The sequence below is a fragment of the Pithys albifrons genome, chromosome 4, assembly GCF_047495875.1.
Source record: "Pithys albifrons albifrons isolate INPA30051 chromosome 4, PitAlb_v1, whole genome shotgun sequence".
Taxonomy (NCBI): Eukaryota; Metazoa; Chordata; class Aves; order Passeriformes; family Thamnophilidae; genus Pithys; species Pithys albifrons.
The window spans coordinates 27,463,680-27,475,797 of record NC_092461.1 but is presented as its reverse complement, the minus strand read 5'-3'; the positions used below and the strand labels follow the sequence as shown (position 1 = coordinate 27,475,797).

Here is a 12,118-nt window from a genome sequence, read left to right as displayed (position 1 = left end):
GGGATCCTCACTGAAGTTTCTAATGCCACAAGCTTGAAGTCAGATACTGTAGTCATGCATGGTTGTTGGTTCAGGCAGACTAGCTAGGAATCAGACAGGAGATATGTTGGCCCTAAAGAAACACACAGACAAGTTATGAATCCTTTATTTGTTTGCTCTGCAGGTTGTTTTTGTAGCCATTTTGCTTCACAGTCACTTGGAGTGCAGGGAGCCTCTCTTGATCCCAATCTTGTCATTATATATGGGAGCGCTTGTCCGATGTACCACATTATGCCTCGGATACTACAGGAACATACATGATGCTATTCCTGACAGAAGTGGGCCTGAAATGGGGGTATGTCTTAATACTTGTGCTTTTTCAAACTCAAGAATTTTGTACCTAGAGGGTTTTGTGTTATACTACTGTATTAAACTATTGTGCATGAGGGGCCTTCTCTCTGTCCTGTAGGAAAGAACATTCTCACTAAAAAGGCATGGTAGACACTATTCCAGCAACAGTGCAGAAGAGACAATCCCTTCCATGGTTTGGATGGACTGTCTACTGAGAACCTCTGTACTGAGCTGTAAAACAGTACAGCATGAATTAAATGAACGCCTTTTTTCACGTGGAAGAAGATCTCAAAATTTCTCTTTTTCCTCAAATGTCATACTGATTTTCATGTAGCTTTGTCTGGTAGTCAGAACAAATTATGCAGATAGATACCTTATGCATTATTTATTCAAATCCATGACACATCTTCTTTTGAATTAGTTTTAATAAAATGAGTGATAATATTTTAGGCTACTCATGTTGAAAATTATTGAAATGAATGTACCAAACTGACAGTGGGTGGGAAAAGCAGAAAACTTTTCTCTGTGCTTGTGGTTCTATGCTGCATGTTTTTTCCAAGCACACTTAAATTTTTTTACCCTGTGTTGCAGGGAGAAGCTACGATAAGGAAGATGCTGAGTTTCTGGTGGCCTTTGGCATTGATTTTGGCAACTCAGCGAATAAGTAGGCCCATTGTCAACCTTTTTGTCTCCCGGGACCTAGGTGGCAGTTCTGCAGCCACAGAGGTAAGAAAGTCAGTTGTCTGCATACTGCACATGAACAGGGTGTTAGATCTGTGTTTCTCTTCTCAGCCATGCTGACCAGAAAAGATTGTCTTATGTACATTTCTGTTTAGTGCTTTTTTTATGCTTGAAGATTGCTTGGACTCCTACCATGAGCCTTTCTGCCAGGTCTAGTGGGACCTCAGCCTCAACAAGACCAGTGAAATGTTTTCACTGAACAGTGCCTGCATCCCAGGTTTTCATGCCCTACGTATGCTCTGGAGCATTCAGATCCCAGAGATTTTAGAAAAGTCATCAGTAGTCCCATGTTTTCCTCCTTTCTGTCATGTATGTTTCGTGACTATGTAAACTGATGTGAAACTACTGTTAGCAGTCCTTATATTACAGAGAGCAGTGTAGAGACGTAAGGAAACATTTTTTAAAAATCTGTCTCCTGGTTGGGATATGAAATGCACCCTATTTCTCTTGAGGAATTTCAAGTTCCTCCAATAAGTCTCCTACAGCTGTTGGGAGCCAGGCTTCTGATTGTAATGCAGAGCCAATACCCACTGCTCTGTAAAGGAGTCTGGGCGACCTTTGCTGCCAGTTTCCATGGGAGGATAGCTAGATGGACATAGCCATTAGCAAATCTCTCATGTTTTTCCTATAAGAAAAGCAAAGCTGTAAGATACTAGATGGAAAGGAAAATTTAAAGATCTGTTGCTAATTTGTCATACGTGATACTGTGTATTTCACTCTCTCAGATGCAGAGGCTGTAAATGAACAGCTATGGAGAGAACACTTATGAAACTTCACATTTTTACATGCGTAAATCAGGGATCAGTCTATGTGTTAATAGCAGCCTTGGTACAAGGGAAGCCAGAGTGGGTTAATAGAGATCAGTTTTGCTTTTCTTGGTGACTTTAGATTTCAGATGCACCACATTTCATGGCTAGCAAGTTGCAGTTTGTTTCTATTAGGATGACTCCAAATACATGTCACAGTTGGTGGCTTGCTGGCAGATTTACACTAACAGTCATATTGCAACTGTCTCTGAATAATTGCCTCTGAAAAGGGAGGGGCGGGCAATACAGAAAACATCAGTGGCTGGAGCATCAGTATCCACAGTTTTATAAGTACCCTGTTCAATAATACCAACTCTCAGTGTAAGCAGGATGTCCCTGTGAAGGATTAGGCTCTAACACATTCATGAGGACCACAGGTCCACTTGCTTTGTCCAACTCCCACTGCTTTTGTTTGAACTGCCAGCACAGTTTGGTTACTGGGCTACCTCTTTGGTGTTGGCTTTATTGGGGGTCTTTTTCACCTGTCAAATACAGGTTCTAGATATTTAGGAAAGCTTACATGCATGTATTTTGGGATCACACCAATTAAGGAAAAATCCCACAAAAAATCACTGCTATAAACTTCAGTACTTTAATCTAAGTGTAATCTAGCATACAAAATGTGGTAGTGAAATAGTTTTCTTTAACAAGTGCTGTGTCTTTGCAGTCTTTTTGGACTTCATGATGAAAATAAGAAAAATATCTTTTATATTCCTTACTTGATTTAACCTAGTTAAGTTTCATTCAGTTGAAAATTCTACTAAAAGTACAATAATCAGAGGGTGTGCAATTTAAAAAGATACTGTCTTAAAATTCCATTTTGTTTTATGTGGGCCAATTACTTTTTCAAGGTACATTAAACATTATTAGCATGCTCTTCCTCTCTGTGGATATCTCTACATTTACCCCTCTTTTAAAGCAGCACAGGGAACAAATTACCTCACTACATGGTCCTTTGTTATTATAGGTCTTTTAACCAAGCAAAGACAGCAGTTATATTTATAATGGGAAAATGGGCTCAGATAACCAAGAAAATGTACATCAAAAGTTTAGCAGTGAAACAGAGACAGCAGTAGTTAAAAAAAAGGTCTTTCTTAATGCTACTGTTGCCAGAAGTAAAATAAATCAGAGTTTAGATGGACTGTCACAGATCTGAACCTGCAGTGAAAAGACAGACAAGCACTTGGATTTTCATAATTAAGAATGTCAAGCAGTTCTCAGTATAGATGTATCCTTTAGCTCTGAGGACTAGAAAACTTGCATTGACTGTAGATTGACAAGCAGCTGCAGGAAGAGCTCTGAAACACCCTTCCTCCATGAAAAACATCAAGGACATGTGCAGCAATCAGAAACATCACCAAAATCTTTCATACATTACTATGTAGGGGAGCTTGTGTTTCACATACCTCCTGGACAGTACTTGTGAAAGTGTAATAAGGCCTAGTTTTACATTTCAGGCAGTCAGTTGCTTCTCAAGATTCATCTGAAATTATTGTTATTTGCAGACATGGGTTTTGTTTGGTCTTGTAAGTGCCTCCTGCCCCAGTGCAGATTGATGTCAGTCAGCCACTGAGCCCCTCTGATTTGTAGTCTGTTGTACTTAAAACTGTTTTACTTATGAATACCGAGTAAAATGTATATAAATTAAAATCATGCAATATGGTCCAAAGCTACTGTGAGCTCTAAGGTATTCTGCTACTCAGGTATCTGTAAGTAGAATAACTTAGGAGCAGTGAGAGAGGGATCTGTTCATCTGGCTGAGGGGTGCACCACAGCTCAACTTAACAATTAAGTATCAGAGTGAGGGTGAAACAACAGAGCTGAGTTAGGTAGCTTCGTGGCACAAAAAATTTCATAAGCTTAAAATGCCAGGCCGATTAATGGCCATTCTGATGATCTTCCTGAAACAAAGAGCTTCCAGTCACTTGTCTGGTTTCTCACTGGCAAGGTCAATGTGGTGATATTGGTGTAAAATGGCATTGTATGTTAGTTTAACTTTTGTGTTCCAAGATTTGAAGTTCCTGCTTCTCTGTCTCTCTTCGTAGGCAGTGGCGATTCTGACAGCTACATACCCTGTTGGACACATGCCGTATGGCTGGCTGACAGAGATCAGAGCAGTGTACCCTGCTTTTGACAAGGTAAGTGTCCCTGTTAGGGGTGTAATAGATACCTTTGTGTGCTTTGGCATATGTGGTCCTCATTCTTCTCTCTGTTGCTCCACTGATGGGTGTTTTAAAATCCTAGTTAAAATTACTTGGGTTTTGGTGGCTTCGAGTTGTCTGATTTGTGATTTTAACCTTAGCTCTGTGTTACAAAGTATTAGGCTGCCTTTTGAACAGATAAGTGCTGTATTTTTAAGGATTAAAAAGTCCTCACTACGATGTAGTTACTTAGCTAATGAAGTGATTCTCACAAAGTGACATCACTGCTCCAGATTTTGTGGTATCTCTCAAGTGGGTTTGGGTTCATTTGCTTATGTTAATGTTTAGCAAAGGGTGTTTCACAGACTGACAATAACAAAGATAACATACATTCTTTTGGTAGTACTGACTTAGCTGATCAAGGCTATGAAGATTTTATTGGTAAATCATGTACCTATGTAAGAATGCAAGGACTGTTCTTGGAACTGAGCAGAGAGTAAATATCTAACAAAAATTAATTTTGCTCAGTCTCTTTTTTGCTCTGATTTAGGACTGGTACTCACTAGTCCATATGTTGTTCAAAGAACAGTCCTGCCCTGTGACTCTGGAATTCAAATGCCAGATCCTCTTCTTCCCTTTATTTACCAATTAGCGACTAAACTTTCTGGTTCCAAATACTCATGAAAAATATGTTTGCTTGCTCTGTATTTAACAGAAGCAAGCCCTGTTTTATATTGTCCTCCATGTTTCCAAGGAGAATTTAAAACCAAAGCAAAGTCAAATCAGTCATAGCCTGCTAACCTGCCTGCGTTACAGCTAAATTGATCTGTCGGATGAAATACCACATGCAGGCTTTCTCAGAGGTCGTGTTTCTGAAAAGGAACTGCGAATGCAAACCCAATAAACTGCAAGATAAAAATAGTTTGGGACAGGAAACACATTTGATATGAGCCACAATCAAATGCTCTAGGACCAAGCAATAGTAACAGCAATTAAGACTCCTAAATTCAGGTCTCATTTAGCTGGTAGAAGATGTGCTGACAACTGTAGTGGTGACCGGATTAGACCATGATTTGTCAGTTCATTTATTTCAGTGAAAAGGTTTCTCACAGGGCTCTTGTGGAAAAATGTGAGTAAGAAAATACTAGGGTAAGGTATTGATGGGTGTAGTTCATATAATTTCTCAAAAAATGCATAATGAGAGTTTTAGTTCCATGTTAAAGAGCAATTCGGAATAAAATGTGCAAAGTGAAGTAGCAGCAGTATAAAGGGTTTCTCATCCTGGCAACCATGTATGTAAATGCTTCTACTGTACCTTTCAGAAAATAAATACCAAACCTGAAACTCACGTTGGGGTTTTTTTTAGATTGCTGGAAAAATTGCTTTTCCCTCAGCCATACATCATGTGTGTGTCACTGTGCCTTTCAAAAGCTTTGTTTCCTTAAGCTGAAGCTTTCTCAGAAGAGTCCAGATAGAAACACTTTTTATTTCTGGACCCTCTAAAGCCTCCATTGTGGTTTTCAGATGCCAAAACAGTGTGTATGCATTCCAACTCCCATTTTCTTTTGTCAGTTACTCAAGCTGGCAATGCTGGTGACCATCAGAAGCACATGACTGATGGGATTTGGGATCCTTATAGTATGGCCCTCTTCAGTGGCTCTACTGAAGAAGTCAGACTCTTGTCTTCACAAGGAAATCATTACCCCTCTTCAAAGTTGTAAGAGATGCAGGGTCCTAGTTCAGTCTTCTATGAGACTCTGTGTCCAGAGCAAGCTCATAGCCTAGTAGGTACATTGAGGTTAAGGGTTGCTACTGACATTTTGAAAGAAAACCGTCATATCATAGTTCTGTGCTCTGTATGTTGTTTTATGTGATGATAATGCCATTACTCCTAATGGACTGTGCCACCTGATTCAGAGAAGACTTGCAAAAGCTATTTATCTGATTACTAGATGGGAATACATATGTTTTTTGCTCCAGAATCTGCATAGTGTTTAGTTCTGAGAACTGAATAGGGAGCAAGAGTTAGGAACAAAGAGTATGTGGTCAAGAATTAGAGCAAAGGGCAGAGTAGGACAAGGGCAGAGATAGCAGCAATGAGGCAGGAACAAATGCTTTTTCTTAGCAGCCCTTTTGGATGGCTTCATTTGGGTGTGCTTTCCTTCCTCTTTGTTATTTTAGCCTTGATAGAAAGTTGAGCCATTCAGCAAAAAGTTCATTTAATCACTGGTGAGTGATGTAAGCAAGGCCTGTCCTCACAAATATAAAAGCTAACAATAGCAAAGTATTTCTCCAGAAACACAATTAATAGGAATAGGTGCATGAAAATATGTTTACTGAGGGTTTTCCTAACCTATTTCTATAATGGTCACATGTGGGAGTGACTTTCTGCTTTAGGGTGTGGGTTGCCTGTGGACATCTTCATACACTCAAACTTCCAAGCATGTATTTAGGCAGTAGTGTTGGGGCCATCAAAGTGCATTTGCTGCACTGATCAGAACAAAAGCCTTAGATGGCAAAATTACATCAACCACTTGAATGTGTGTGAAATGATGCACTCTTCACAGAGCTCACATTCAGTTTGTCATCCCCCAAGATGTGTTTGCAACAGTTCTATTTCTCTTACAAGTAACCTCAGTAAAGGAGGCTGACCGTGTGACAGACACTGCTGTTCTACTGAGTTACATCAAGGTTGTGTAAATGTAGTACAGGTTTTATCTGCAGGTGCACAAACTTGTGTATATCAAGCAGGTTCGAGGTAACCGTTAACAGATGACCCAACAGCCTCTTGCTACAGGGCTCCTAATGGTGTGCTGCTTTGATATCCCATCCTCTCCTTTCACAGACCATTTAGTTCATTTTCATGTGTCCCCAAGGGCAATTTTAAATCTTCAACTTCATTTGCTATATTAGACATTTGGAAGAAGGCTTTTGTTGTTTTAAATAAAACTTCACTGCCATGTGAGTACAGAGCCCATGCTCAAGGTGGAACATCTAATAGTTCTAATTATGTTCTGTTCATTAAACTGCATTAACAGAGCTGGCTGTTCCAGGAGCTTTGTTTATATTACCTACTTTTCTAATTGGAACAGCAAGGATACTTGCATTGGTGATTTGGTACCAATTTGGGGTGAAAGGGAATGAAATCCTGTTTTTCCTGTGAAAACATGCTACAAATTTTACATTCAGGTTAAAAAAATCATGTGGAGTTTTCTTAGAAAGAGCTATCACCCTTTTTTCAAAGCTGAATTTGTTAAATAGGACTTACTCCGTAGAAAAGTAGGGAGAGTACAGCCCTTCAGTGACAGCAGTTGCTGTCAGTTTAAGTGGAAAATGTTCTGTAGTGGTACAAAGTACTCAGAAAGCTCTAGGTTATAAAGCAAACAAGCAAAGTCAGACATGGACAGGCACAGACAGTCAGGTCCAACACATGACCTGTCAGCCTCCCAGTAGTCTGGAGCCAAGTTAATGCTCACTATCTCTTTCTCTTATCCTAGAATAACCCCAGCAATAAATTGGTGAACACCAACAGCACCGTCACAGCGACACATATCAAGAAGTTCACTTTTGTTTGCATGGCATTATCCTTAACGGTAAGAAATCTTTGTTCAACTCTGGTTTTTATTTCAACCAGACTGTTTCCTCTGCTTAATGCTAAAAGTACTAGCAGTTCAAGAAAGGTGAGTTGTCTTTTCTTCTGAGGCTCTGTTCCTTTTATCTAGAGAAGTGAATGTGGTCATAGGACTGGAGTACTAAGAAAGTCAGCTGTCATTAACTCAGGCTAGATATCTAAAAGGCTGGAGTTACTTAATTTTGTTTTCACTACTTTTTCAAATCAGCCTCCACATGCAAGAAGATACCAGAGATCTGCATTTCTTTTCATCTATTTTTGTTTTATTTTTTTGAATGAACAAAATTTTTGGTAACCAGTATGCCAGGAAAACAAAAGAATGCATTTGTGTCACATGCGTTGGGATGGCGGCCCGTCCCTGGGTGTCCTTCATTCACTGTAAACAGTGGGAAAGGCAGCACGGGCTGAACCTGCAGTTGCTGTTCCCTGCCACCTCTCATGGCACTGGTTTTCATGTGGTGATACTTCCATGCATGTTGGTTCTCTCTCGTTGGTTTGCTCTCAAAATTAACTAAAAAAGGCAGTCTCAGAGATCATGCTGACACTGACAAAAGGATCTAGAGCCTTGTCCATGCTGGGGAGCACTGCATGGGGATGACAGTCATGGAGAAATTTTGCTGAACCTGTGGTGTTTCAAAATGACCAGCTTGCACACACATACATATAGTGCATGTTCCCCAAGAACACTGTTTCTGCATGAGTCTTCTTAGCAACAAGCAGACAGTTTTGGAAGAAAATTGCAATGGAGCAGATGACCATGGTGAATCCAATGTCTGTTTCTAGATAGGATGGATTTATGTTAGTGCTTGGGGCCACAGCATCGTCTCTCCTCAGTACCTGCACTAGCAGGAAAAAGCAAAGGAGAACTTAAAAAATTTTCACAATAAAAATCCATTGTAACACTAGAAAAGTAATTGGGAAATGCAGCAGCTTTTTAGGATACAATGCTCAAAGTCCTACAATTGAATTTGTTCATACCTCAGACAGGTTTTCTCTTTCTCCCCAGTGTTCCATACTTTGCGCAGGGTAGCTGGCTGCTTTGTAACTCTCTTCTCCCTACAGTCACGTATTTACTGTTGAGTAACAGAGGGATGACAAAATTTCTTACTCCCTTTCATTTTGGTGTAGAACGTTTTTGACTGAGTTGCATGTGGCTTATGTGTGAAAAGAAACTAATTTATGTCAAAGGCAACCTTACAGTACACAAGTCTGAAGTATTTGCAACTATCCCCACCCCCTTGCCACAGCCTGCGAATATGGAATACAGTACTCTCTATCTTATTTCACAGTTGAAAATGAAGTGACTCAATCCATTCATAGTTGAATTATACTGCTTCTGCTCTTTATTTCCTAATACTTTTTACCTAAACAGGTACAACTGGCCACCATCAAAGACAGAATTGCATGAGCCAATGTGGCAGCTCTTCTGTCTTTTAATGTCCTTAAGCTTGAATTCTTTTCATGTGGCTTAGAGACCAGCAGCTCTTGCTCTAACTTGTGTTTCCTGTGCCCTGAAACAGAGACAGATGTGCACTTCCACTGAATTGGCCACTGTCTGAAGGCTTTCCATGGCTCTCATGTTATCACACACCTTAAGGTTTTCTTGTCCTATGCCAGTCCAAGGTTATGTTCTCTACAGTTTGAGCCCATCCCTTGAATTCTATCAGTGTTATTACAGACTGATGAAGAGGAAAGCTTTTCTTGTTATAAATTGTTCTGAGAATACTATTTCAATCTCAGCTCTTTCTCTGAACTGACTATATTCTTAATCCCCCATGGTACTTATCAGTTTACTTGAGTTCTGATAGATCATGAGCTTTTCACATTACCATCACCATCCTCTGCAGAGTAATTTTTAATTACATTACCCTTTTGATTTGTGACTTTATGGGATTTTTTTTTCCAAAAGTTCTCCATAGTACCTTCAAGGGCAGTTCTTCCATAAGCTCATCATGAGAGATTTATCCACACTGAAATTCCAGAAACACTTCTGAGATCCATAGCTTTTCCTGTCCTGTTTCTATTTTTGCCTCCTAGTGACAGATTCTTAGGATCGCTTGTCAACAGACAGAGGGGGAAAACAGACACATGAGCTCTACACATTCAGTTTGATTCAAAGGTCTGAGCCTGCAAATGCTTCAGCACACCAACTCAGTAGGTGTTGGTATGACTAAAGTTAGTATGTGCCACAGTTTCTAAGGAGCTAGACTTCAGCTTTGCTTCTGTTGTTGCCAGGTGAGCTCCTATGGCCGTCAGTGATAGCTGTGCTTTTATCCAGGGACTCTACTTCAGCAAATGGCAGTCAGACTAGTGGGATGACATCATGTTCTTTCACATCAGTGGAAAAGTGGGAAACAGGCTCCCAGATTGATAACACAAAGCAAATCAAGTACTTAGACATGTCATGTGAGTGCATTTTCCAGTGGATGATCTATAAGATTCCAGAAGATCTAAAGATAAAGGGAGGCCATTAACCACTGAAAAAAATAACAGTGAAACTTTGAGCACAAGCAGACATGTGAGGAAGTACCTTCCCAATGTAAAATCCTGGAAACCTTACAGTCTTTGAAGGCATACTTTTTCACAGAATGGGAAGAAAAATGTTCTACCTCCTTCCACATAGCAGTCACACCTTCAAATCTACTACTGCAATTGAAGGAAGCACTTTTTCACCATTGATGATGGTGACAGTATTGGGTCAGAGTAGAAAAAAAGGCATAGTTATGTTAAGAAACACAACTTTCTGGTTTGCTTAAAACTTTATGAGGTCTGAAAGGTTACACTTGAGCCTTCCCAGGCTAACTGGACAGCATGCACATGTGTTCTGTCAAGTATGATTGTAAGTACTGCCTCATGGCTTTGAAACATCAGGGAGATATTAAAGCTGCTTCCTCCAAAAATGGGAATTAGTTGTATTGCCTAGTGAAAAATATGTAGACAAGGTGTTTTATTTAAAGGCTATAAGTAGAAGCCATTAGACTCCTGATATATGAGAGCTGATGTGATTAGTCATATTGATATGGATTTGGTTGTAGGTAAGCTGTGATTCTTTCCTACAGCCCTGTTTTGTGACTGTGTAACTGTGTGTAAAATGAGTATAGCAGACAGAAGAGACTCAGCTGTAGAATTTTGCCCATACAATTAAGAAGCCATTCTGATTTTAGAAAATAAGGCATGCTTGGTAATTTACTTGCAGCTTAAAGAGTGTGCATAGTGCCGTTTGCTATTATTTGACATTAGGCACCACAGAAAAACTGCTTATTTCCATATATAAGTGGAGATACTGCTCCAAATACTAATGCTGCTGCTATTGCAGATGAGCATGTTGAAGAATTCAACATTTTGGTTCAATGCTAGACCTGTCTAGGTGACCCTACATATCAGCCCCAAGATTGCTGCACAGTTGTAAACCAAGTGAAGACACAGACTCATGAGAGAAAAGTGGTGCATTTGTAGCACACACCCCCTTGGTGGTGGGATGTGACAGCTTCAGTCCAGTGCAGAAATCCCAAAATAATTTGTCTAGGAGCTAAATTGCTGCAATTCTTCATTGCAGCAAAGGTTTCCTCTATCAAGGAGAGCATTCCCTTACTCATGAGCTGTGTGTAGAGGAGGAAACTACTCGATGGAACCCTGCCATACGTAGCAGGAGCAACAGCAAATAGGCTGTGCTTTAGCAAGGTTTTTTCTTAGAGTAGTAGTAGTGTCTCTGAGCTCAGACACCACGGTGCAGAATTCAGAGGTTTTCCAAGGCAGCCTGTGGTGGGGCACAGATACTGCCAAATTACCTTTCTCTCTCCGTTTTCCAGCTGAGCTCTTATTTTTAAGTCTTCTGTGATGACACAGAACTTGCAGTCAGTTAAGATCCTCTTCCCTGGAAACTACGTGATTGGTGTTTGGTCATCTGCCTTGGAACTGCAAGGCTTTGCAGGCTGATTCGATGTCAGTGGTCAGTGCCTGCTATATGACAGTAATAGAGGCCTCCTTTGTGAGAGGTCAAGCTTCTTCACTGCAGCCATTGCAATCTACTCCATGCGGTCACACAGCCGTGCCCTCAGGCACATGTCTGTGTGCAAACCCTGTGCAGGTGGGTGAAGTTGTGTGTCCCGAGTTGGAAGCCAGCCATCGATTGTGCAGGCAGCACTAGGGAAAGTGAGACATTTAACTCTCTGAGGAGACTGGCAGTATACGCATCTGCTTAAGTCTCAGAGTCATTTTAGAAGGCAAGAGATGCCTTACTCAACATGAGGTGCAAGCACCCTTCTTTAAGTAGCTGCCACTGGGGTAAAAGCATGGGCAGCTCAGTGTGGCTGACCCAAGATCACTGCACAAGGAACATATAGGATGCTGACCAGAGAACAAAAATTTCTGAGAGAGCACTGTGAAAGCTCCCTAGCTCACTGTCACTAAACGTGACCTAGAATAGTCTGTACTTACTTGTTTGTTTATACCAGGGAAGGAGCAATCAG

General features: G+C 40.5%; 1 protein-coding gene across 1 annotated transcript in view; it reads left to right on the top strand.

Moving 5' to 3' along the window:
- The window catches only part of ANKH (ANKH inorganic pyrophosphate transport regulator), a 107,784-nt gene that overhangs the window by 69,147 nt on the left and 26,519 nt on the right, over positions 1–12,118 (top strand). Inside the window, exons 5-8 of the mRNA XM_071553714.1 lie at positions 164–334; positions 922–1,056; positions 3,923–4,015; positions 7,516–7,611. Of these exons, the coding sequence (XP_071409815.1) occupies positions 164–334; positions 922–1,056; positions 3,923–4,015; positions 7,516–7,611 (495 nt within the window). The remainder of the gene's footprint in view (positions 1–163; positions 335–921; positions 1,057–3,922; positions 4,016–7,515; positions 7,612–12,118) is intronic.